The sequence below is a fragment of the Calliphora vicina genome, chromosome 3 (genome assembly GCF_958450345.1).
Source record: "Calliphora vicina chromosome 3, idCalVici1.1, whole genome shotgun sequence".
NCBI classification, from domain to species: Eukaryota; Metazoa; Arthropoda; class Insecta; order Diptera; family Calliphoridae; genus Calliphora; species Calliphora vicina.
In genome coordinates, this window is record NC_088782.1 from 40,299,998 (window position 1) to 40,325,581 (window position 25,584).

At 30.5% G+C, this 25,584-nt stretch overlaps 5 protein-coding genes across 6 annotated transcripts in view; 3 read left to right on the forward strand and 2 right to left on the reverse strand.

Moving 5' to 3' along the window:
- Positions 1-661: 661 nt before the first annotated feature.
- Positions 662-3,641, reverse strand: Rint1 (RAD50 interactor 1). The gene is made up of 9 exons (XM_065504072.1): positions 3,375-3,641; positions 3,078-3,319; positions 2,768-2,962; positions 2,583-2,703; positions 2,413-2,522; positions 2,189-2,351; positions 1,837-2,062; positions 985-1,777; positions 662-916 (listed from the first exon to the last, which is right to left on the reverse strand). Exons 1-9 carry the CDS (start codon positions 3,510-3,512, stop codon positions 727-729), a joined length of 2,178 nt encoding a protein of 725 aa, XP_065360144.1. The 5' UTR covers positions 3,513-3,641; the 3' UTR covers positions 662-726.
- Positions 3,642-4,413: 772 nt separating this feature from the next.
- On the forward strand, positions 4,414-7,668 carry RhoGEF4 (Rho guanine nucleotide exchange factor 4). The gene is made up of 3 exons (XM_065505012.1): positions 4,414-4,651; positions 4,713-5,833; positions 6,642-7,668. The coding sequence occupies exons 1-3, from the start codon at positions 4,504-4,506 to the stop codon at positions 7,554-7,556; spliced, it is 2,184 nt and encodes a 727-aa protein (XP_065361084.1). The 5' UTR covers positions 4,414-4,503; the 3' UTR covers positions 7,557-7,668.
- On the reverse strand, positions 7,646-9,113 carry LOC135954781 (uncharacterized protein F13E9.13, mitochondrial). The gene is made up of 4 exons (XM_065505013.1): positions 8,956-9,113; positions 8,805-8,887; positions 7,976-8,405; positions 7,646-7,924 (listed from the first exon to the last, which is right to left on the reverse strand). The coding sequence occupies exons 1-4, from the start codon at positions 9,029-9,031 to the stop codon at positions 7,695-7,697; spliced, it is 819 nt and encodes a 272-aa protein (XP_065361085.1). The 5' UTR covers positions 9,032-9,113; the 3' UTR covers positions 7,646-7,694.
- Positions 9,114-10,027: 914 nt separating this feature from the next.
- nxf2 (nuclear RNA export factor 2) lies at positions 10,028-15,234 on the forward strand. Its single transcript, XM_065503757.1, has 13 exons — positions 10,028-10,139; positions 10,470-10,702; positions 10,760-11,215; positions 11,331-11,468; positions 11,527-11,673; positions 11,742-11,843; positions 11,901-12,207; positions 12,269-12,606; positions 12,667-12,805; positions 12,858-13,105; positions 14,434-14,556; positions 14,643-14,848; positions 15,024-15,234. The coding sequence occupies exons 1-13, from the start codon at positions 10,118-10,120 to the stop codon at positions 15,118-15,120; spliced, it is 2,556 nt and encodes an 851-aa protein (XP_065359829.1). The 5' UTR covers positions 10,028-10,117; the 3' UTR covers positions 15,121-15,234.
- A 737-nt stretch (positions 15,235-15,971) lies between these two features.
- Mipp1 (Multiple inositol polyphosphate phosphatase 1) overlaps positions 15,972-25,584 on the forward strand; it is a 46,343-nt gene continuing 36,730 nt past the window's right edge. Inside the window, exon 1 of one of the 2 annotated variants that reach the window (XM_065505504.1) lies at positions 15,972-16,015. The gene's annotated coding sequence lies outside the window, so the exon portion shown is untranslated. Of the gene's footprint in view, positions 16,016-17,771; positions 18,015-25,584 lie in introns of those variants that run through there. The other variant, XM_065505502.1, reaches the window with a different exon arrangement.

Genomic DNA, 25,584 nt, shown 5'->3' on the forward strand with positions numbered 1-25,584 from the left:
CCCATTGTAGGCCCGACTTATACATACGTCGTTGTAAAGGTCTTTGAAATATCTATCATTAGATATCCATATTGACTTAGTATATATATAGTGGTTGGGGTAAAAAAAAGAAACTGTTTCTTTAATCTAGTACGAAAATGTCGTAGGCGTAAAACGTTTACGCCAATCACTATAAGGGTGAATAATTCATATTGTTGCTTTAAGAAGCATAGGGCCGTAGTAATCCAGATATAAATAAAAAATCGAGGTTGTCCTGGATTTTTCCTTATATCTCAGCTATTTCTACTCCAATTTTCTCGATTTTAAATAGTAATCGAACCGGGTATATATCGGATATATTGATGTATGAATCATATATGTAAGTTATTTGAGTGCTACTGGAAGTTGATTCAACATATGGAGACGGACATGGCTATATCGACTCTGCTATCAATAACGATCCAGAATATATACTTTGTGGGATCGGTAATGAAAAATGTAGAAATTACAAACTTATATATACCCTTGCCACTCATGGTGAAGGGTATAAGAAGCTATTGTTGGAAAGTACAATGTGGAGAACACAAGCTTTCCTTTGATATAACAATATTTCAGTACTCACCTCAAATCAATTTCCGAAAAAAACACATTTTTTTACAATAATTATTCATCAATAGATGTGTTTTGTTTTTATATGAACTTCGAGAGTAAAAAAAGTAAAACTTTATTAACTACCATACCACACCATTAAAACATACGAATATCTGTACGCCTTTCTAGAACTTCAATACAGGTTTTTGGTTTAAAATTCACAATACCAACTTCCTTTAGGGCCTTCATTTTATCCTCCAGGTAATTGTTAGTACTCTGTAGGTTTTCGTGTAATAATAAGGCAGTACCGCGAGCCGAGTTCAATAGTTTATTGGCATCATGGATTCTAAAATTGTTTAATAGAAATCAATTAAATATTAAATTAAGAACTTTAAAATAAAAACAAAAACATACTTTTTGAACAATAAATCTGGGCGTCGGCAGTATTGTCCAAACAAAGCGAACAAATTACGTGTCATGTCATAATTAAATTGCGCTGCTCCGGCTGGTGAGAATTTCGTATTCATGATCATACTATCCAGCATATAATCATCAATTTGTTGGGCTATTAGACGCAAAGTTAAATTGAATAGATTGGCCGATAGTTCTCTTTCCAGATTATGCAAGACGGTGACCATAACCTGAAACATTTCACCAGCACTGGGCGAGAGTATAAAGGGCTCTTTTGAGTTCTGTTCTGGCATTGAAGGCCAGCAATTGTGTCTATAAGGCATGGATTTTGCTTTAATTTCATTAACAGCTTTGGTGGCTAGATTCTTTAAAAGTTGTTGCGTCCAGTGCTCCAGTTCCTCCACTGGGTGTTCGAAAACGGAATTGATTTCATCGGCATTGGGACCCACCAAAGCGGCATGTAAATGTAGATAATGAACATTTTCTCCCCATTCACTAAGCACCATTTTGATGTAATTAATGGCATTTAGTATGGTTATACTTTCCACCGAACCACTGCTGTGCAATTGCACTAGTCTACGACGAAAGTTATCTATCAACTCCATTTGCAGAGTGAGGAATTGTAATTGATGTCCTGGTTGTATGAGAGAATAATAACGATCCTTTATAGCCTCCAACAGGCGTATAAATTGATCAGCACATTTGGGAATTTTCAGTTCATCATCATAAATGTTGGGATCTATTAGTTGCCAGGGATTTTCAGCCTGTAGTATCATATCCATTTTTTCAGAACAAACTAAAATTGAGACTTAAATAATTTCCAACACACACAGCTTATTTATATTAAAAACTTACACCGCTCTTCTAAGGAAATCCATTTTAACAAATAAACTGGTTGGGTAACAACACATATAGCACTGGCAAAACTAGCGGGATAGCCAAAATTTTCTCTTAACTCTGCCTCAAAGGCCAATGTTTCATCTAGTAAATGGGCAAAGAGATTTTCATCACGACTTATTTCTTCGATGTCTAAGGCCAATTTTTCAATGGTTAATTGTACCAAACCGCGCATAAACTCGAGCTGAAAACGGGATTATTAATAAACAAGTAAGAGAGAGGGTAAAGATTTGAAAAAATAATTTGGTGGTGAAGGATATAAATATAATATTAATTTTATTATATATTTATGTACAATATTACTACATACCCTTATATTATAATCAAGTTTGCCGGCTTTAACGGCAGCTGGTTGAAATGTTTTGCCGACAAACAAATGAGTTTCTTTGCCCCAGTTTAGAATTTGAGTATAAAACCACTCGGGTTTATCGAAACGATTAGTTTGCTTAACGCCCGTAAAATGGTACATGAATCTAAAAAGGATTAATTTAAATATAATTGTATGTAATGCAATAAAAAAAAATTCAAAAATACCTTTGCCTGTAGGGCGCCAGCAAATATTTAGTAACCGTTGACAAGGGCTGGCAAATTATACTGGATGTAATCATTTCCAAAGGTTCCGTTTCTTCTGCTGGCGATTTTAACTAAAAAAGGATTAAAGTGCTTTTAAACTATAGCAAAATTTTGTTTTTTTTAAACTATACCAAAAACAAATACTCTGCCAATAATTGGGCTTTATTAATGTTATCCGTAGAAGGTTTATAATTTAAGGAATCCTGTTCTTTTTGTCCCCATTTCATATTTTTTAAAATGGTTTCAAATTCTCTAAAATTAAAGTTTAATTGAGTCAATATCTAATAGAAATTTAAATAAATAAATAAAAACTCACCTTGAGAATCGTTCTTTTAATAGACCATGCCAATGTATAGCTGTGCGTAGGGCAAATGATTTTAAAAACGGAGCCTCTACGCTATTTAAACGTCCTATAACACTATGTTCGTAGTCACTTTCTTCATAGAGATTTAAATACAAATTTATTAATTTCGCTTCATCTTTGCCATTAATGGCCTGGGTTAAGGAATGACTGAAAATGTTAAATTATTTTACATTGAGTTAGTTCTAATACATAATTGTTTAATGTTGTGGTTTCCATGGCTCTACACTATTACTTATATGGCTAAATAACTATTTCCACTTACCTTATTTCTTGTATATCTTGAACTATACGTAAATACTGCACTAATTGTTGTAGCTTGCGTATTTGTTGCAAATCCGGTTTAGCCCCTTTAAATGCATTGTTCGACTCTTTTATGCGAGCCGCTAGTTTCTTACCAAACTGTTGTAGTTTCGTCATTTGGAAATCAATACTTTCACAGGCCTGCTCTTTCGTCGCAAAAGCCGATTTAAAACTGGACACATTCTCCTCATCCTCATAGTTTAGCTATTGGTTGAAATTATCTTATAAAATGTTTTCAAATCTTTATATCTATTATTACCTTATTCTTAAGTTTTTCCAAGCGGCTCTTGTAGTCCTCTACCAAAATTGAGGCTCTGTGCAACTTTTTAAAGTCACTTCCGATTTCCCGATTAACTCTAGCCAAAATGCGTTCTTCTACATTGACTTTTGTTTGCATTTTTGAGCTTTAAAAGCTTCCAAGCACTTAATTATTAAATAAAAAACAATAATATTGAACACGACAACAAAAATCTGTTAAACAATTTACACGAAAACAAAAATATTCTATGACGGCTACAGATTAGATGTTGTCATCATAGCAAAGATACAGAGTAGAAGCTCAGAAAAATAAAAGTTTAAAATTTCACCCATTAGTGTAGTGTTGTATTTTTTTACACAGTTATTTACTAATCCATTCACACCTTTTAGATTAGTTTGACAATTCAATTAGGTTTTTGACAATTAAGTTTCTTATCTAGTTGTAGTCTATAGATGTTGTCATTTGAGAACAGCTGTTTAGCGGTGCTGCCAACACGTAAAAATCTAAACTCCAAATCCATGGAGGAAACTGAAAATAAAAACATAACTACAATTGACAAAATCTTATCATATATGTATATATAAATATGCCACAGGTTTTTTTTTGTGGTAGACTTTTAAGTATTTTATTGTCCAACAATATTGATGAAAATAAATTTTTTTAAATTCTTTCCATAAAAGTGGTAACAAGCGTTTTAAAAGCGGTCGAATTTCGGCCACTTACAAATAATTAGTCAACCACTGTATCATGCATTTGAAAGACAATTACGGATCCCTGTGGAACATCAGGGGAAAGACGAGATATTCAAAAGTTTTAACAAGTTTAACAACGGTACTTTTTAAAATATCATTTTCTATTCTATATGAGTCATCCTATTGCAGGTGCAGCAACCACCAAGCCATCTGGTAATATTGCAATAATTGTACACAGAGTTGTTTAATTTTCTGCAACCAACAAACCATCTGGCAATATTAATATAATTAAAGACAGAGCTGTTCTATTTTCCTGTCAAATTTGAATATTTGTGGTAGCATCACGGCATCTGTTTTGTAAAATTAAAGGATATTTTTCAGTTTACCACAGAATACAAATTTAAACTTATTAAACTGTCAATAGGATATATATTGGAATGTTTACTCCCATAAAAAGACAGTGTAACAATGCTGTTAATGAAATGGCTTCACCTAGAACGCCAGAGACCCCGCTGAGTTTTAGCCGCGAATTGCGTCAGGTGTTGCAGGAGCGTAATCTACTGACGGTGAAAACACGGAATAAGGGTATGTAACATAAAAGGATAAATGTTAACTTATATTTAAGTAAATTTATAAAAATCCTTAGTATGTTCCATGTTGGCCGGAGGTACAGGAAATTCACCAATTTCCAACTCTCCTAATACCGAAATGGATAAGAGGCGTAATTTTCGTCTTCAAGCCGTACATGAAATTGTTACATCCGAAAAAACTTATTTGCAGCAATTAGAAATTTTAATGCAATATTTTGTAAAGCCTTTGAAGGAACAACACATCATAGATGATGCCAGTCACACTACACTCTTTGGTCAAATTGAAATGATCTACAATTTGAATGGGGAATTTCTAAGGGAACTGGAATCGGACATGGATAATGTGGCCCAGGCTTTTCTGAAAATGGCTCCATTCTTTAAACTTTACTCGGTGTATGCCTTCGACTATCGCAATGCTTTGTTGGTGTTGCAGGAGTTGACTTCGAAAAATGCTGCATTTCGCAAATACTTGGAATTGAATGAATCTCGTCCGGAGGTACAACGTAAACTTAATTCTTTAATGATTGTGCCCATACAAAGAGTGCCACGCTATAAACTACTCTTGGAACAGGTGTTATTGTACACAAGTCCAGCAGATGCTGACTTTAAAGTGCTCAAAGAATCGGTGAAACAAATTGAAAGTACTGTATCACACATAAATTCCTGTGTAGAAGATCAAGAAGTCATACAACTTGTAATTAACTTACAAAATTCTCTAATAAATCGTTCACCCAATATTGTCAAGCCTTCACGTAAGGTTATTAAGGAGGGTGTTTTGCATAAAGTCACCCGTAATGGCAGCGAAATAAAACGCTATTGCATACTCATGTCCGACATTTTTATGTATTGCAAGATTATTAAGGATCGAACACCCAATACAATTGTGGAAAATTCTCTGGAATGTTGCTGTATATTCCCTTTGAAGAAATGTAAAGTCTATGAATTGTTACCGGGCAATTTTAAAATTACCTGCCAGAGTGATGGCATTATATTCACTTCGCCAGATTTGCAGGTTTGCCGAGCCTGGGTGGGTTTCATACGTGATGCTATTGATTTGCATATTCAGTGCCGCAAAACGCTGAGAAAAGAGAGTAGCAAACGTACACCACTGAGGAAAAAGGAAAGCATAAAACATTTTGGTGCAGACTATATGCTAAGTCCCAAGGCTAAAAAATCGGTAAGTTGGAAGGGAATTTATTTACAATTGATAAATGAAATGGGGACATGTTGAGGTGGCCTCCGAAAATATGTATATTCTGAATCGTTAAAGATTGTCTGTTGAAATGATTGATACATCAATGTATCGGGTATTGCTTCGGTTGCTATTTAAAATCGGGTAAATCGGCCCATATATCTCGATTATTTAGTCATTTCTATATACACTAGGAATATCAAATAAAAAACTTTTCGCAAAAAACTACGACATCCTCGATTTTTGACCTATTTCTGATCTGTATCTTGATTATCGAATGGATATCTAATGATCGACATTTGAAAGGCCTTTCCAACGAAATTTATAATACTATAGATATTCGGACAGACTATGGGTCAAAATCTGGAAAAATATTTTTAAAAAAAAAAAAATTTCGCAGAAATTTTTTTCACCAAAAATTTTTTTTACCAAAAATGTTTTTCCCAAATTATATTCTTTTAATAAAAAATTGTTTAACCTTATCTTTAAATTTTTTTTTGCCAAATTTTTTTTTTCACCAACAATTTTGTTTCACTAACATTTTTTTGACCAAAATACTTTTTTTCACCAACAATTTTGTTTCACCATTTTTTTCCAAAAAACTTTTTCATCAAAAATTTTTTTAACATTTTTTTTTACCAAAATTTTAGTTTTCACCAAATACTTTTTTTGTGAAAATATAGCTCTCTTCCTAGTTTTTTAAAAAACTAGAAATTAATAGCTCTTTATGCATGAAAAAAACTCAAATTCAGTAAAAACACATAAAATTAACAATTACTTTTCCTTTAATTAGGAATATGATACAATTTTTCGTAATAAAAATCGAGCTACAGATTCGGAAGACGAAACCGAGATGGATTCTTCATTTGTAGCCAAGTCGTGTTTTGGTGGTGGTAGCAAACGTAAATTAACACCATTTGCCACCTCTAATATGGTTGAAAACTCGAATACAAAGAAAATTTGCAAGATCAGCAACAATAATAAGCCGCTAAAAAGAACTGCTCCTATGCCGCCGCCATCATCTAACCAAAACGATGAAAATATTTTGCGTAATAAACAACAACAACAATCTATTACACCGGAAAAACGTGTATCAAAATTGTATAAATTCATATCGAATGACAAAATGCGCTCAACCACCAGAGGGATTTTAAAGAAAACTGCACAAAATCAGGCGCAACAAAGAAAAAATCTTAATATTCAACCTTCAATCAGTATCACCACCACAGATCATGATCCAACTTATGGTTTTGCCAGCCGTTACTCTGATTCAAAATCATATTTTCGCACACAAAATGTGGACAACACAATACCAAGAGCTGCACAACGCGACGATCTTTTGCAAGTTAGTGTACCAGCGGAAGAAGGTGGTGGTGGCAACTTTCGTGATATTTTATTTCCTCTACGAGCCAGCAATGGCAGTAATAAGAGTAACCACAGCATTAAAGCCTTAGAGGCCACAGATGCAACTACCACTACTTGGTGTATGCCGGCTTCTTTAAGAGATAATTTTCAAGATTTTAATATATCTACGCCTCCACAAAAGAAACGAGTTAAATTTGATGACTCTTTGGATAATTTATATGAGCAGCCAACACCGTTTGAATTTCAACGTGAAACTACAACAGTTACAAATATTGCTGCTGGAGCAGGCTCACGCAACTCTTTGCGTGAGAAAATTTATGATTTTTTTGCTAATTTATTTTAAACGATTTATTAAGACTAACAACACCACATCCATAAGATATTACGAATATTACTTTATATATTTTTTTAAAAACGTTTGTATTTTTTATTAATAATAAAAAATTTTTTACCAATAAAACTAAACACATTCAGTTTATATTCATAATTCCTGAATTTTAGCCATAAAACTTTGTATAGAAGTTTCACTTAACTCATTGCTCCACAGGCCCTGATGTTTAAAATGTGAACCTATAATGGCTGCTTGTATGTGGGGATAATAGTCCATTACATTGTCTTTGGTTATGCCGGATCCAATCATTAAGGGTACTTGCAATTTATCTTTTAAGTCTAATAAATCCTGGGGTTTAGCTGCCTCTCCTGTGGAATTTCCTTTAACAAAAAATAGTCAGAAAATTTCTAAATATCACACCTATTACACACCTGTTATTATTACACCATCCGTTAAGAAGAACTCGGCTGCTTTAGCCGTTTCCAATAAACTAACATCTTGTGTTATACTATGAGCAGAATGTTTTTTCTTTAGATCAGTAAATACTAAAATATCGTTAGCATCAATTAGCTTGCGATATCTTAGCAAATCGCCAGCACAGGCTTTTGTATAACCTTCATCGGCAACATGGTCAAAGACAAATCCTTCAGCTCTTATATATTGCAAATTACAGGCTTTTGCAACTGCCAATGCCTGTTTATTGCCACAGGCTAAAATTTGTATGCCAATGGGCATCGCCGAGGTTGGTATAATATTTCTTACTTCTAGGGCTAAACGTGTCATGCAGGCCACTGCTTCGGGACCCAGCAGTTGCTCTTGCACATAGGGAATGTCATGCATGTTTTCTATTAAAACGGAGTCCTAAAATAAATGAAATTTTAAAAAATCATAGGGTCTGATTCAGTAACACGGACAGAAAATTTATTTTAGAGATTGATTCAGAATAACTTAGGACCATATTAAAATTGCTTCTGAATCAGGCCCTTAAAAATGTGGATGAAAATAACATTATTCAAATAATAAGTGTTTTTGCATATACAAAATTTGAAAATAATTTTCCGTTCGTGTTAATTAAGTTAATTAAAAAGGTTTCTTAAGTTTCTATATCCTTCTCAAAGCATTTGTCTTCAAGGTTGTTATTGAAAAAATCGAAAAATCTCAACAACGTAATGTTGTTTATTGAACAATACGGAGCTTTTTTAAAAAGCTCTTTTCATTACACGTTACTATCTATCATCATTCAAAACATGTTTTTCCTACCAAATTATGTTTCTTGTAAATATTTGCTTCATATTTAGCTTTTTCTATAATTTCAGACCAATTTCCTTTATAGAGTGGTGTTCCTAAAATTACATTATAATATTAGTATTCTTTTAATATGTACTGTACAAAATATACAACAAATACACACCCGGTAATGCCCCAACATGAATCATGCCAATAATATTACATGATGGTTTTTGAAAAACTTTTAAAAATCTAAGCATTTTGTAAAAAACAATACTAAATAGCAAACAGTAAATAGTAAAATTGCAAAAAGTTGTATTATTTACTATAGCACTTGTTGCTTATCAATAAAACTACAGCAAATAAAATTACAATTATTACGACAGACTACAAAAGCTTTACGAAAAAAAACAATAAAATTTTAATATTTTAAATCAAAATTTTAGTTATGAAAATAATAAATTTTGAACTTTAGTTTGTTATAGTTATGTTATGTTAATTAATTAACATTATCACCACAAACTAAAAAATCTTTAATACTAAAATTCAAATATTTTGAAACAAATTAATTTTTTTAATTAATCATAATCTTAATTAACATATTTTTTTATACGCTTGTTTCTCAAATTGACAGATTATCATAGGCCTATTCAAGTTCCCAGTCGATCTATAGCTGGAACACTTAAACCATGTATTAAAATATTAGGTTATGAAAACAAACAAGAAACCATTGCATGTGGCCAATGCAAACTTCGAGAAACTGTAACGCGGTGCAGTTAGATGACACCAAACATTAACCAATGCGAGAGTGAAGCGCAAAACTCTCGAAGGCAGCGAAAAACGGACGGCTTGATACCCAGATTTGAATTACGACTGTAGTTGTACGCTTTAATTGTATTTTGTTCTTAGTAAGAATAAAAATCAACCGCTGTATATTTTACTTGGGGATACCAATTGCCTGTGAGTTGTATACTGTTACAAGAAGAAGTTCTAAACAAAAACAATTGAAAGTGTATTCGCTGTTAATTTAATTATGTGCATTTGTTTTTTAGAAATTACTTTAAAAATGTATACATTAAACTGACCGGGAATTTTTGTGTGAGAATATTTCGCCTAATGGATGCTAACCCAAATGTAAACCAAGTTTTGGCTAGAAATTCTGTTTTTTATAACGAACTTAACTTGGGGATATTAGTTACCAGTGAATTGTATATAATTATAAGATGAAGCAGCGGTAAATTGTAAACAATAACAACTGAATGTGGCTTTATTATACTTTGTGGATTTTGGGCTGATTATTAAATGAAATAAACTTTTTACGAATTGTTCTGTAAATTATTTTAAAAATGTCTACTTTAAAGTGTCCAGGTAAGCTTGTGTGAAAATATATTTCGGCTAAGCTCTAGTTTATGGGGGTATTTTCATTTGTAAACCAAATAGCTTTTTATGCCGAGCAGAGCGGAATTCATTTTATTTGGCGCGAAGTTCTCGATTTAATGGCTAAATTAACTCATGCAACCCTGAACAGGCTACAAACGGAAATATTTTGTAGGTCCTTGAATCGGAAAATAAGAACCGGCATAATAAGCTTAATACTATCTGATTAAAAATTCGTTAAGTTACAAAGTGGCCCCCAAAAACTAACATTGTTACATTATTTCTTAATTAAAATCATATTTCTACTAACAATCTCCTTAGACGAAGTTTTACACTTTCCCAATCACATGAGCATTGAGATTAACTATCGTGATGCAGTGTCCTATTACAAATGTAAACAATATGATGCTAAACTTATGAATCAGGGCTTTGTTTGGCATCAAATTACTGTGCAGCATCATGGCAAACTTATGGGTATAGAGGGTAAGTATGCCATACTGGAAGCTATATTTGCAGCTGTAGAAGGTGAAGAATTTTATCCTGTAGCCTATAGGGTAAGTATAATGCAAATTCTATAAAATATTTAATATGTACAATACTATTTTTTTCAGCGTGGCAACAAAGAAGATCGTTTTTTGGTACGCCAATGTCAACCAGCCCTAGATAATCTATTTGCCAGAAACCTATGCCTACATTTACCCAAAGGCATTGTTATCAACCTAAAAGTACAATTAAATGTAGGCGAATTCAAGTATGGTCAAATTTCAGCCATTAGCCAGGTGACCAAAGCTTTAAATTCTTTATATGGTCGCATGGAGCATCGTAATGGTGAAGATGGCATTTTGAATTTGTCACTATTTGCTCAAAATCCCGATTTCTATGATGTTGTTGTCAATCTGAGCAATCGTGGTGTTTTGGAACGTGTCTGTGATTTGATTTATCGTAATGATGAACAATTTCGTTCTATCAATGGTATCATTTTTAGTAGCAATGAAATTAATACGTTGGCTCCCTTGAAACTGTTTAGTGGTGTACAATTTGCTTTACTCGATTTTAGGGATAATTTGGTGAGTATAAAGTTTATCCTTAACATTTTGTGTATGACTTGTATAAACTAAAACACTACGACTTGTTTAATCTTAATCACTCTGACTAGTTTTTAAATTAAATAAATTTTTTTAGTTACGTTCACCAAGTCGTATATGTCGTGATTTGGAACATTTGAAAGCCGACGAGCTAATGCTACAAAGCAATCCCCTTACAAAAGCTGTAACATATCCCGAATGTTTAAGACCAGTTTTGAAAAACTTTAAAAAAATTGTAAGTAATAAAATGTAGTACTAAGTAACTGCAAATATTCATAACTTTTTACTTCTAGGATGGTATACCATCGGAGAATCTATCAAGTGATTATACACCATTAGATAATCTAATAGAAACTGAGTCTGAAGGCTATCGCATTGATTGGTCTAATAAGACGGATATAAATAAATTTGAATCCAGTACAGATTGGCATGCTTTTATGGTAGGTTCAAAACCTTATATATATATTTTTCAACATTTAAACAATTTTATACTAAAACTTTTATAAAGATTCCAGATGTAGCTCATGAATATTCCAAAGAGGAAATATTTGATTATTTTTTTCTCACAATTTCCAATACTTTAAGTGACATTTATCCCTGTTATTATAAGGTATTTATAAAAGTTAGAGTCGTTGTCATAGATCAAATAAATTATATAACATTTTAGTTTACTGCTGGAGAGCATCAGTTTTTGGTGCGTAAATGTTTTCCTCAAATTAAACATTTGGTAGATAAATGTAATTTGGAAATAAAAATCCCACGTCTCGAAGCGCCTCCACCACCTACAGAAAGCACAATTGATTTCTCACCACAACTACTTATGGACAAAACTGTAGCATATTACTTAAAGATGAATATAAGTCCATTTAAAAAGGGACAATTGGAACCTATGGAATGTATCGAAAAAGCTCTTAGCCGTCGTTTCAGTGCCATGGATCGCATGCTTGATTTAAATAATTTTCAAACTATAGAAGGTCTGTTTGTCTTAGAGCTTTGAATAATTCTTTAGTTATAAAATCCAACTTTTATTTATAGGTTTGGAAAATATTGTCATTAATCTTAGTTCACCTAAGATTTTAACCCGCATTCTAATGCAAGCCTCACGTAAATTTCTCTCAACATGCATTGAACTACGTTTGGCCCATAATAAAATATTAAGCGCCAATTTTTCTAAAGTTTTGGCCATGATGAGCAATTTGAAAGCCATAGATTTGGGTAATAACTGGATACATGATCTACATGATATCAAAGATTTGGGTGTCTTGGGTGTAAGATCACTGAGATTAGATGGCAATCCTTTATGTTCCAAATATAGTTTTGCTGGTGAATATATTAAAACTGTTAAGAAATATTTTCCAGAATTGAAAATTTTGGTAATGATTATTTATTTCTAAGTGCTTTTCAAAACATATTTTAATGTGTATTATTTCTAGGATAATGTTGAAATTACTGCCAAAGGCAATTTAACTTCGCAAAGGAATTTCTTATGTGACATATCTGGCTATGATTTTGTTAATGAATTTATTACGCGCTATTTTCAAACTTATGAACACGATCGTGTTTATTTAAAAGGTAATTTTTGTTAGTTTTAAAATCTTAACTTTTATTTGCTACTTCATTACAGATCTATATCATCCCAAGTCTATTTTAACCTTAACTTGCAACTATAATATGGCCAAAATACCAGCACAAAATAGTAAACGCATTTTAAATTATTTGAACTTTGCTCGAGATATACTCAAAATACCCGATTTTAGTCGAGCTCATACATCTATGTATTTTGGTCCTACTGAAATATTGCGAGTTCTTATGGAACTTCCTGGAACTACACATGACATGCTGACATTTAGCACAGATTGTACGATGTATAATGTAAGTATGAATACGATATGCCCATATTCTGGGGAGTAAAAAGAAATAAAAAGAAAATAGCAAAACGTTTTACTTATTTATCGAAAGATAAATTTAAGAAGGGAGTTTTTATTCGAATGCTAAGAAGCATTTAAAATTTATTTTTTCATTTGCGACCCCACGAAGTATATACAGTAGCCCAAGAAAGTCTACATACAGGAAAAATTATTATGTTTCTTTAAGTTAAAGCATTTTTTTATTTTATTTTTATGAGATATATAATAATAAATGTTTTATGTCGATTTTAGCAAAACAAATTCAAATAACGCCCAAAAGTTCACCGTTATTGATTCTGAGTAAAATAACGAAAAATTTATTCTCGGTCACGCCTACTTTTGGGTGGGCGGGACTATTAAGTTTCATAATATTTTGAACATTAAAGCCAAAAAAACCAAAAAAAATTTTCGTTATTTGACTCAGAATCAAAAACTGTAATAACGGTGAATTTTTTTAAGTGATAGGAAATGTTGCTAAACCCGACTTAAGTGATGTTGTTTTAATTTTTTGTAGTGTGAATTTATTTTTTTAACAAATATATTTCACTACTTTTAACTTTCAAATACAGCTTTCAACGAAAGAAATTTAATTTGAATTCCTGTATGTAGACTTTATTGGGCTACTGTATATTCTGGATCGTTATAGATAGTGGAATCGATATAGCCATGTCCGTCTGTATGTTGAAATAAACTTTTCCGTAGCCTCTAAATTACTTACAAACATGATGATACATCAATAAATCGGGAATTCTTCCAGCTCGGTTGCTATTTAAAATCGAGAATAGGACCACAAATGGCAGAGATATAAGGAAAAAACCAGGACAACCTCGTTTATTGGCTTATTTTTTATCTATAACTGGATTACTAAGTCATTAATATAGACAATATGGATAACTAATGATAGATATTTCAAAAACCTTTACAACGGCATATATAAGGCCATTGTAAGTCGGACATACAATAGGTCAACATCGAGAAAAATATTTTTCAAACCGAATTTTTTTTCATCAAAAATATTTTTTGTCATGATTTTTTTTCACAAATAAATTAAAAAAAAAAAATTAAATTTTGTTACCTAAAAATATTTGAAATTTTTATTTTAAAGTATAATTTGGAGAATATATAGCTCTCTTACTTGTTTTTACTAAATTTGTTATTAGATTGCGATGAACAATAAAATTCGGCCCCAGAAAGTTGGATATTGATTTCCGCTTATATTAGATTTTTAATAAATTCATTCAATACTCATGAATATACTTTATTATTTATAAAAATATTTTATTAACATTAAAGGAAAACATGATTGTTATAATTGTTAATGGCGTCTACTTAGACCAAGCTCCTAGCATAATGGAAACCGATATATTAATGGGATTTTCACGCACCTTTATTTTGAAGCCTGTGCAATATAACAGGGTATATATACAATATACAATAATACATACATATATAGAAAACTTTCTAAAAATCTGTATTTAATTTTATGTTTTCCAAAAATGTAGGGTCCACTTAAAATGGTTACAAATTACCAAATAATAAATGATCAATTGAATGTATTTACGCCGACCGCTACTCAAACAAAATTCGCTTTTAAATATTTTAAAAGCGAAGATAAATCAGACAAAGATGAATTGACGTTGAGCGATAAGGAAGCTTTCTTGGTCATGTTTCAGGAGGCAACTAGTTTAAAGTCTATATGGTGCACCAGGTTAGTGAGAAATAGTAATTATTTCAATTATTTATTTACAAAAATTTTACTGGATTTCTATTCTACTATTCTAATTCCACTATTTGGTAACTATATATTCAAGGAATTATTTATATCAATTATTTGATTTATCCTGTTGATATTTATGTACTTATGTTTCCATTTTTCATTTCAGATGTTTGGACGAAGCTAATTGGAACTTTGAAAAGGCTTTGGAAATATTTTTACAATTATCTGAAAAGAAAGAAATTCCGGATACTGCTTTTAATTGAAATGATATCTATTTAAAAAAAAATCACCTGCCACATTTCTGTTAACATGATTTTCTAATAGAAACTTTATCTTTAAAAGATTCCAAATAAAATAAATCAATTTCAATTACGCTATTAGTTACTTGTTTACTTAATTTAATTAAATTATATCAATATTACATCAGTACATTTATTATCTTGACAATTTTAATTTTGTTTTAACACAATCTTGTCATTCTTTTATAAAAAGGATTTATTATTAATTCCACTATCTGTTGGTTACTTTTCAAGTTTAAAGATTTTCTTAGTTTATCTCAATTTGTATTCAAGTACACTCAGTCTGAAATTCATAAGAAATAATGTTGATAAAATACTTATTATTGACAAACTACGTACGTTAATATGCGTATGAATGTATGTTATTATCATAATATGTCTGTAATATATTGATTTAATTTAAAACGATTGAGACGCTAGTACTTTGTTATTGTCTTATCAATTATTATTTTTTGTTAATATTCTTTTGTCTTTTTTTATTAATAGATTTTTTAATCAAATCAAAAATTTGGTCTATAGTTTTTCGAATTTGGAATCCTTTTGTGTACAATTTATTGCAAGGAAATTAATTTTTATTTTATGTGCAGAAAAACTATTTTAAAACACACATACTGGTGGATCGCAGCTACTGTTGTGTTTATTGCTATAACAGGTCTGCTGTCGTCGAAAATTCTTTCTTGGGGAAAAACTACCAATCATCGAGAGAATGCGAGATACACGTCAGAAGTGTTGTCATCGAAAGTATTATGAAAACCAACAATATTTTGAAATACTTATATTGCGGAATCTATTGGAGATACATGTCTGAAGAACCAGTTTTGTGTGGATGTCTAAATGATCTGGTGAAATGGCGATGCAAGTAAGTCTTTCAAATGCATATCTAACTTAATAATTTAGATAGAAAAATCACAATTTGGACGAACTAAATATTTTGCATTTAAATACCAGCTAAACTGGGACTACAGAAAGGCCTACGATTGAAGCTAAACTGGGACTACATAAAGACCAACGAATGAAGCTAAATTAGGACTACATAAAGACGGGGACTATAAAAAGACCTACGATTGAAGCTAAATTGGGACTACATAAACCCTTACGAATGGAGCTATATTGCAACGACATAAAGACGGGGACTATAAAAAAAACCTACGATTGAAGCTAATTTGGGACTACATAAAGACCTACTATTGAACCTAAACTGGGACTACATAAAGACCTACGATTGAAACTAAATCGGGACTACATAAAGACCTACGATTGAAGCTAAACTGGAACTACATTAAGACCTACGATTGAAGCTAAACTTGGACTATATAAAGACCTACAATTGAAGCTAAACTGGGCCTACATAAAGACCTACGATTAAAGCTAAACTGGGACTACATAAAGACCTACGTTTGAAGCACAATTTGGACTACATAAAGACCTTTAAAAGTAGTAATTCTGGAAAAACTTTTTAGTGAAACTTTAAAACCTATACCCTGATACTGTGTCTATAATTGTCTAACTAAAGGCAGGGTCACACATGACAAATATTTGCTCAAAAAAGTGTAAAATAAAACTAATATAAGTTTGTCATTCCGTTTGTAATTTCTACATTTTTCATTTCCGACCCTATAAAGTATATATATTCTGGATCCTTATAGATAACGGAGTCGATTAAGCAATGTCCGTCTGTCTGTCTGTTGAAGCTTGCTATTAAAAAGAAGCTTGCTATTTAAAATCAGCAAAATCGGTCCACAAATGGCTGGAGATATGAGGAAAAAACCAGGACAACCTCGATTTTTTATCTATTTTTGACGTACATATATCTGGATTACTAAGTCATTAATATAGACAATACGGATATCTAATGATAGATATTTCAAAGACCTTTGCAATGACGTATATAAAACCATAGTAAGTTGGAGCTACAATGGGTCAAAATTGGAAAAATATTTTTTAACCCGATTTTTTAAAAAAAAAATTGAAAAAACCAAAAAAAAATTAAAAATTAAAAAAAAAAATTTAATTTAAAAAAAAAATAATTCAAAATTTTTTATCCAAAAAAATGAAAAAACTGCAAAAAAAAATTTATTTTGTTTACCTAAAAATATTTAAAATTTTTATATTGAAGTACAATTTTGTGAAGGGTATATAAGATTCGACACAGCCGAATATTTGTTTTGTTTTGAATCATCCTAAGTAAAATAAGTTTTTTATTTAAGTTTTAAATTTTTTATTTTTCGTCAAATATTTGTCATGTGTGACCTTACCCCCTGTCTATACCTGATAAATTTTTATCATGATAAACATCAAAATGATTGTCAAAATAAAAAATTATCAGGTTAGTTTCCATTTATTAGAATTATTGCTTTGTTATGATAAAATTGTTAGTGTTTTTGCTCAGACAACTTTATCTTGACAACAAACGTCATTAATTGTTATGATAAATATTTGTCAAGTATAGACAGGGGGTTAAGAATAAGAATTTATATTTTGTTCACAAAAAATATCGAAGTAGAAAACTAGCGACTGCCTATATGGCAACCCACATGTATCTATGAATAAATAAATTCACAGATAGATATAAATTTTTGTTGTTGTGTGTGTTTGTGCAACGATTATCAAATTTATCTGTCAGATTAAAATAAACACTTGTGTACGGACGGTCAACTAAACACAACAGTTGGAACTTAGACGTATAAATAAACGGTACGTGCGGCGGTTCGGTTAAACAATATTTCAAATTCAACGCGCTCAAATAAGTCACAAATTTTTTATTTAATAAAATTATATGCAAAGTGACTTTTTTATTTTAAACGAAAACAAACAACAACAAAAAAACGAGTGAAACGTTCTAATAAAATACAAAAAAAGTAGGTGGCGAAAATGAATTTAATAAAATTCATATTTTCTTAAACATCAAATCAATTTTAATTTATTTTTAAATTTTTGAATAATGTTGCAACGAAAAATAGTTGAATTTATATTTTAAACAAGTGTCTTAACTAATTTGTTTAATATTCGAAAAGAAAATATGTTAAAATATTTAAATGAAAATTCATAAAAAAATTTAAACTACAACATATTGAGTTAATAAATAACAAATACTGTGAATTTTATTGTTATTTTTTTATTAAAAACTATTTTCCCATCAGAAAATTAAAAACAAAATAAATTATTTAGAAACTAATGAAAAGCAAGGTGTTAATTTGTTAGAGAAAATATTTAAACATGACATTTTCGTTTCAACGTTAGCTAAATAAACAAAAAAAGTATAAATTTTTCTTTTTTTTATAGCGTGTGTTAAAATATTGGGAAAAATTATTTGGAATTTGAAGAAAAAAAAAACGAATGAAACAGATGTTGATTGAATTTCAGATTTGGTATTTTAATTACTTGCTATTAATATTAAAAATAATTATAAATATATCCTTTTTAATTGAACCCAATGCGTTGAAAAATATATTTCAAAATTGAGTGATTTTAATTTAAATATTCTAGTCGAATTTATGTTTCGTTTTACTAAAGATATTTCTTAATATTTATTGATATTATTTTAAAATACTATGTATTTTGAAACAAAACATATCGAGCCCTTAGCGCCAAATTATCGTAAGCGACATTTTCCAATTTTTTTTTTATTGCAAAAATTAAAATTTTATGGACCGACTGATGTTTTAGCGTTCTCAGAATATCAAAATTGTTAATAACTTCAAAATTGTAGGAGGTAAGATTTTATCGTAAGTCAGTGTTTACATTTTACAGTAAACGAATTTTATCGTAAGCGACACTAGGGCCGCGACCAAGGGTCCTCAAAGTAGGACACCTCGGGTATATTACATTTTTAAAATGATCCCATTTCTTCGTTTGTGTTCCGATTTCAAAAAAATTAAAATGCTTTCATCGAGTGTTACAAAAAATCTCGTCGTAGCTATCAATTTATAGCTTAGGAGATATTCGCATTTCAAAATTAAATTTTCAACATTTTTACCCAACCTACTCCAGTTTTTTTGCTAACAGCGTATCCAAATATTTTCCGATTTTCTCCAGTTTTCCTTCATTGGACTAACAACATACGTATGTGTCAAACAAGAAAAGAACTGTTTAAAAATAATGACTAAGTCCAAAGTTATATGCATTTGAATTAAAAAAATTTTGAAAAGCCGATTTTTCGCTAATTTTTTTTTGGAAAAAATAACCTTTTTTCTTTTTAAGTTATCGCAAAAAATTTCTAAGACGATGTATAAGGAATTTATAGTTTCTGAAAGCTAAGTTTTCATAAAATATTTTGAATGAAAAAAAAATTAAAAATTTTTGTTACCGAGGGGACCAGGTCCATTGAAAAAACACCTATTTTTTATGTAAAATTAAACTTTAGGCCAAAACATTCTCAAATCGCATATTCGATATCAAAATATAATAACCGATTTTAGATGGCCCAATATGCTTTTAATTATTTTGTAAAGGATTCCGATAACTCCGACCCTGGTATGGATATTATAGCCAAAAAACTAAAAATTTCCTTTTTTGGGATTTTTCAACACTTTTTTGGGAATTGCGGGATTGCTGATAATAAATTTCAAAATTCGTTTTTAGTTTTCCATTTTAAATAGAAAATTTTACATAACTGTGAAATTTCATTAAAAACTAGTCATAAATAACAATTTTATTTCAATTCGAAAAATTTGTATCTATGCAAAAATTCAATAAAAAATATTTTTTCTCATATTTTTCAATAAAGTATTCCATGAATTTTTAATTGTCAAAAGTTATAAATATTTTTGAAAAATAGACAAAAAGCTTGAACGAAATTATATAATAACGCATCATAAAATTTTTAATTCTATGTATAATTTTAAAAATAATCGAAAAAACCTTCTCCTGTAAAATTTGTGTTTTGTCGCTTACGATAATTTGGCGCTAAGGGCTCGATATTGATGGTTTTAGAACAAAATTAATTTCAGGTCTTTTTAAAGGATTTGATTTCCATCGAACGTAATATTGATAAATCTAAATAATTTTACCATTTAAGTTATGAAAATTAATTGAATACAGTTTGAGTATGATTCGGTTTATAAATTGTTTAAGGGCCATAAATAAGTCTTTGGCATTTTGAAATTTCGATATTATTGTTCAAAACCTTTTCTTATATATGAAGTCACCTGTTTTTATTTATTTTATTTTTTTGTTATTAATCAATTCAAATTGTTATAAAATTATTTGATGAACCGGTTAGCTTTTGTTGTCGTTGTATTTATTTATTCATTGTTTACAAACATTTACTTTTGATTTAAAATTTGTGTATTTTTTTATAATAAATATTTCTTCTTTTTTTTGCTGATTAAAGTAATATTTAGTTGTAGTACGAGTATTCGTTGTGATTAATTCATTTAATTTGATATTCATTGTCAAGATCATATTAATATATGTGTAATAAAGGGTGTTTTTTAAAGTCCGATAGAACTTGAAATTTTTAAAAAATAAAAGTAAATTTTAATCAAACAAATTTGTTTATTCGAAAGTTTAATAAATGGCATTAACATTTGAGAATGATTTCGGGAATATGGCCAACAGGGCTGTTCGTCCGGTTTTGGGGCACTTTTCTAGCATTGCTAGCCAAATGCACGAATAACTCGAACAATGTTGGCCTCCAAGACGTCAATTGTTGTTACTGGTTTATCAGTATAAACCAGTGAATTAACGTGGCCCCCATCGAGAGGTGTCAAATCGCACGATCTAAGAGGCCAATTGACAGGTCCATTTCTCGAAATTAAATTATTGCCAAATTTCAAGCGTCAATCTATTCGTGATGATTTGGCAGATTATACTGATCATAAATGTCAAAAATTAAGCACAATATGACAGTTCGTTTGACAGTTAATCCTTTCGTAAGTTCTAGCGGCCTTAAAAAACACCCTTTTACATACATTAATTTTGTATATATACAATTGATTTGCTTTGTTTTGAATGAATACATTTTTCGTTATTTAAATACTTGTTTAAAATAAGGTGTGATGATTTGATAAACAAATCTTTGCCATTTATTTACCTGTTAAAAATCGGTAATATTTTCATATAAATATTTAGTTAAACAAAAATGCTGCTGTAATTAAGCCTATTGTATAATTAAATTTGTTTTAAATCAGTAACGGAAAGGTATATATTCTTTATTCGATCCCGCAAAAACATTCATTACTTGATATTATTAAAATAACTTGTTATATCCTAAGGACGCACAGAAAAACAGGGGCGTCTTTTTGATGAATTTTTTTGGTTATCAAGACTTGAACACATTTTCATATTCATTATTTTTGCCTCAGCAACTTTAGTTCGAAAGATTCGGCTGATTTTTTTTTAAAATGTTGATGATTTATCGGTATTTATCTGGGAACTTTTCTATGGCGGTTTCATGTGGATTCGATTACAGAACACCAAAATATGTATGTGAATTCGTTTAAAAACGACAACGTTACTTGAATTCGATTTACAGAACAGGGAGTATAATTGAGATGCTGTTCGAAAAGTTTGTAAAAATATCAATTTAAAATCAAATTTTGTTTTGTCTTTTCCGTTAGCAACTATTGATTGAAAGACATGAATAACAGCATTGATATTCATTTAATTATTGTAACAATTTTAAAACAATTACTATTTAATTACAAAATATAAATACAAGTTCTAACCAACACTGCTGCTGTTCCATTATAAAGAAAACAAGTGTTAAAATTAAACCGGCTCTAAATATTTGTGAAGTGAAACGTTAAATAAAAAAGCAAATATTTTTCGAAACGTTTAATTAGAGCTGGGACACACAAAACTAGTACAAATTTTAACAATAGTTTTTAAGTTTAGTTGGCAAATAAATATTAAAATAATGTTACGGTTATTGAATGCAATCAATAATGCTATTAAACATTTTGAAAATAAATATAAAACTTTTTGTATGAGGAGGAATATTTTACACAATCTATCTAATTAAATGAAGAATCATTAATTTAAATATGAATAATATTCTTAAAATATTTACTAGGGTTGGGCTACTACACCATTTCCAATTGTATTTCAGAAGTTATAATTTATATTTCAGAAAATTCAAAATAAATTTCAGAAATTTCTAATTGAATTTCAGAAGTTTCCAATTGAATTTCAAAATTTTCCATTGTGTTTCAGAAATTTCCATTTGTAATTCAGAATTTTTAATTTATACTTAAAAAGTTTATAATCGTATTTCAGAATTTTCCATTGGTATTTGCTATTAGAATTTTCTGAAATATAAATGGAAAATTCTGAAATATAATTGGAAAATTTTGAAATAAAATTGGAAAATTTTGAAATAAAATTAAAAAATTCTGAAATACAAATGGAAAATTCTGAAATATAATTGGAATATTCTGAATTTCAATTCGAAAATTCAGAAATATAATTGGAAATATCTGAAATTCAATTGGAATTTTCTGAAATACAAAAAATAAGATTTGTCGAGGTCATCAAAATCGGTATTTGTTTGTGAGATGATTGTTGGAATCAAATCTGTTTCAGCCGAGCCATTTAAACCGGTGTGGAAACCAGAAATAGTCTTTAGGGGCTAAATCCGGTGGATGAGGGACCAATTTGTATCCTAATTCATGGATTTTTGACGTGAAAACCTCACATGTGTGCACTCTTGCATTGTTCTGGTGAAAAATAAATGTTTTCTTGTCCAAATGAGGTATTTTTTTCAAATCCCCATTAAATCGACCCTATAAGTTGCCATAATATTCGCCAGTGATTGCTTTAGCCTTTTGAAGGTAGTCAATATGGATTATATCGCGTGTAACCCAAAAAACGGTCGCCATGATTTCGTCCACGGATACGAAACAGTGCAAAAACTCGTTCACAACGCCAAAAACGAAGTTGTCACACGATTGCGTTTATCTTTATATATATAATTCTTCTGTACGTGTGTTAGTAACTAAACTCCTCTTTAAGGGCTGGACCGATTTCGATGAAATTTGTTGTGTGTATTTGAGTGGGTCCCTGGATGGTTTAGATTCACAATTGACCTATCTAGGAACAATGGGCATGGCACCTCCCATACAAAGTAAAAATTGATTATTGCATATGTGGAATACTATTATAGTGGGAGTCTTCAAACTGTGTGTGAGCTATGGCAGAACAACGTTTGCCGGGACAGCTAGTTATAATTATATTACTTTCTTTGGAAAGGAGATAGATTTGAGAAGGAAAAGTGGTGAAAGGATGAGAAAATCTTTTTATTTGAGAACTCTGTAATTGCGCGTTATTTTTATACCCTTCACCTTCGTGAGAAGGGTCTATATAAGTTTGTCATTCCGTTTGTAATATGCACAATATAATTTTCCGACCCTATAAAGTATATATATTCAGGATCCTTATAGATAGCGGAGTCGATTAAGCCATGTCCGCCTGTCTGTCTGTCCGTCTGTCTGTTGAAATCAATTTTCTGTAGACCCCAGATATCTTCGAGATCCAAATATTCAATAATTCTGTCAGACATGCTTTCGAGAAGTTTCCTATTTAAAATCAGCAAAATCGGTCCACAAATGGCTGAGATATGAGCTAATTTTATAGCCATTCGGGGTTGTCATAGAATCCAATCATGGTCGGAATCGGTTTTGAAAACGACAAAAAAGGTACATTTGACTTATGTAATTTTTTGTTTAATCGATAAAGAATTTAATTATAGATCGAATATAAAACCAATAACTTTGGATTTCACAAGACCAATGCACTTTTTCAATCGTTTTCAAAAGCGATTCCGATAATGATTGGATTCTATGACAACCCCGATTATGTATTTATTTTATTTCGGCGGAGTTTCAATGCTAACCGCCGAAGGAGAGCGCTGTGATAAATACTAATTATTAGTAGACTAATAATTATCATAAACTGATGTTGTTGATTGGAAGCGGCTGGGAATCGAATCCAGGACGCAAATATCATATCATGCTTAATGATCAAATGCGCTAACCAATTAAGCCACAGCACCCTTCTTAATTGTGAGCAACCATTTTGCGGAAAGCTTTCTCATACCCAAGTGATCATTAAAAATTTAAATTACTGGGCCATGTTAGATGCCTATGGCTTTCATAATCTCTCGCAACGAAATTTAGTAAACCACTTTTTTACTATTGAAATTGATGGTGCAGAATTCCCATAGTATTTATTAAGCTTTGCCTTGGTTTGGGTTATGGTATAATGCTTATGAAAATTCCCATTTTCTTCTCAAGTCTCGCGGTAGTCTGCTATCAATGGCTGTCAAACACAATCTAAATGTCGCAGCTTGTTCAAATTTTGACAGGAGTCAAATGACAGATGCCTGTTGACACGCCCTCGTAGTTTAATAAGTAGAACATTTTTTGCTGTATCTCTCAGTAGTTCGTTAAGATTTAAATTACGTCGTAATATTCCAAAGTTTTGCTTTATTTTTATGAATATTTACCCACCATTTTCAAGTGGTTAGACATCTCTGAATCTGAGCGAAACCAATTTAGAAGAACATGTTACAAAAAGTGTTACAAATGTCAACAACACACTTAAAATTTAACCAACCTGAATAGAACACACGAAAATCAACGCTAATTAAACAGCACTATTCCACTGTAAATAACAGTAATATTTAAACAAAAAGAAATAAATAAATAAAACTATGTAGTAGGTAGTTGGTACAATGATATAAATGTTTTAAATAAACCGTGATGAAATCTACACAAAAAAACATTACACTACATGGCGGAAAGGTCAGTGACACGTTTTAATTTACACACAAAAAAAATGAGTTACCATTAATAAAACAAAACCATCAAACATAATTATGCAAACTAACTAACATTTTGGCCCCAGACATCGTTAGAAATTGTTTAAATTTAATAAAAAACTTATTGTTCTTTTTCCAACTTGTGTATTTTTATATGAATGATATTTATAGGAAAAACAGGGCTCAGCTGTAAAACAAAACTTGTCTAAATGAAATTTGCGTGTGAAAATCTTATAACATTTGACTACAATTTCAATTTTGGGGAGTTAAAATAACAAAAAAATCGCGGTAAATGATGTGAATTATTTAAAGTAACCATAGGTGGGCCATAACGAAGAAAAAACTCGTATGTATGTTTGAAACTACTTAAGTTAATTGTTGTAAATACTTACTTCTTTTGCTAACATGACATGCAATGCACAATGTAATGTGTAGAGTAAATCTGCGTACTTCAAATAATAGGGTATCCCCAGATAAGATACAAAATGAACTTTCCACTGCAGCAGACCTGTTACAATATCAATACAAGTACTCCTCCAATTTTGATTCGATTCCAAGAATATTGAACTATATTTTTATACCCACCATCAAAAAAGAAGAGGGGGTATATTGATTTTGACATTCCGTTTTTAACTTATCGAAATATTGGTCGTAGAACCAAAAAGTAT

Excerpts from the sequence above, each read along its gene's own strand:
- Rint1 (XM_065504072.1), bottom strand. The coding sequence starts at position 3,512 with ATGCAAACAAAAGTCAATGTAGAAGAACGCATTTTGGCTAGAGTTAAT. Across the intron at positions 2,352-2,412 it reads CTGGCGCCCTACAGGCAAAG|ATTCATGTACCATTTTACGG; the intron begins GTATTTTTGAAT and ends AATCCTTTTTAG. Across the intron at positions 917-984 it reads CCAGATTTATTGTTCAAAAA|AATCCATGATGCCAATAAAC; the intron begins GTATGTTTTTGT and ends AAACAATTTTAG.
- RhoGEF4 (XM_065505012.1), top strand. The coding sequence starts at position 4,504 with ATGTTTACTCCCATAAAAAGACAGTGTAACAATGCTGTTAATGAAATG. Across the intron at positions 4,652-4,712 it reads GGTGAAAACACGGAATAAGG|TATGTTCCATGTTGGCCGGA; the intron begins GTATGTAACATA and ends AAAAATCCTTAG. Across the intron at positions 5,834-6,641 it reads GTCCCAAGGCTAAAAAATCG|GAATATGATACAATTTTTCG; the intron begins GTAAGTTGGAAG and ends TCCTTTAATTAG.
- LOC135954781 (XM_065505013.1), bottom strand. The coding sequence starts at position 9,031 with ATGCTTAGATTTTTAAAAGTTTTTCAAAAACCATCATGTAATATTATT. Across the intron at positions 8,406-8,804 it reads TTTACAAGAAACATAATTTG|GACTCCGTTTTAATAGAAAA; the intron begins GTAGGAAAAACA and ends CATTTATTTTAG. Across the intron at positions 7,925-7,975 it reads GGATGGTGTAATAATAACAG|GAAATTCCACAGGAGAGGCA; the intron begins GTGTGTAATAGG and ends TTTTTGTTAAAG.
- nxf2 (XM_065503757.1), top strand. The coding sequence starts at position 10,118 with ATGTCTACTTTAAAGTGTCCAG. Across the intron at positions 12,607-12,666 it reads TTCCAGAATTGAAAATTTTG|GATAATGTTGAAATTACTGC; the intron begins GTAATGATTATT and ends TATTATTTCTAG. Across the intron at positions 13,106-14,433 it reads CAGATTGTACGATGTATAAT|GAAAACATGATTGTTATAAT; the intron begins GTAAGTATGAAT and ends TTAACATTAAAG.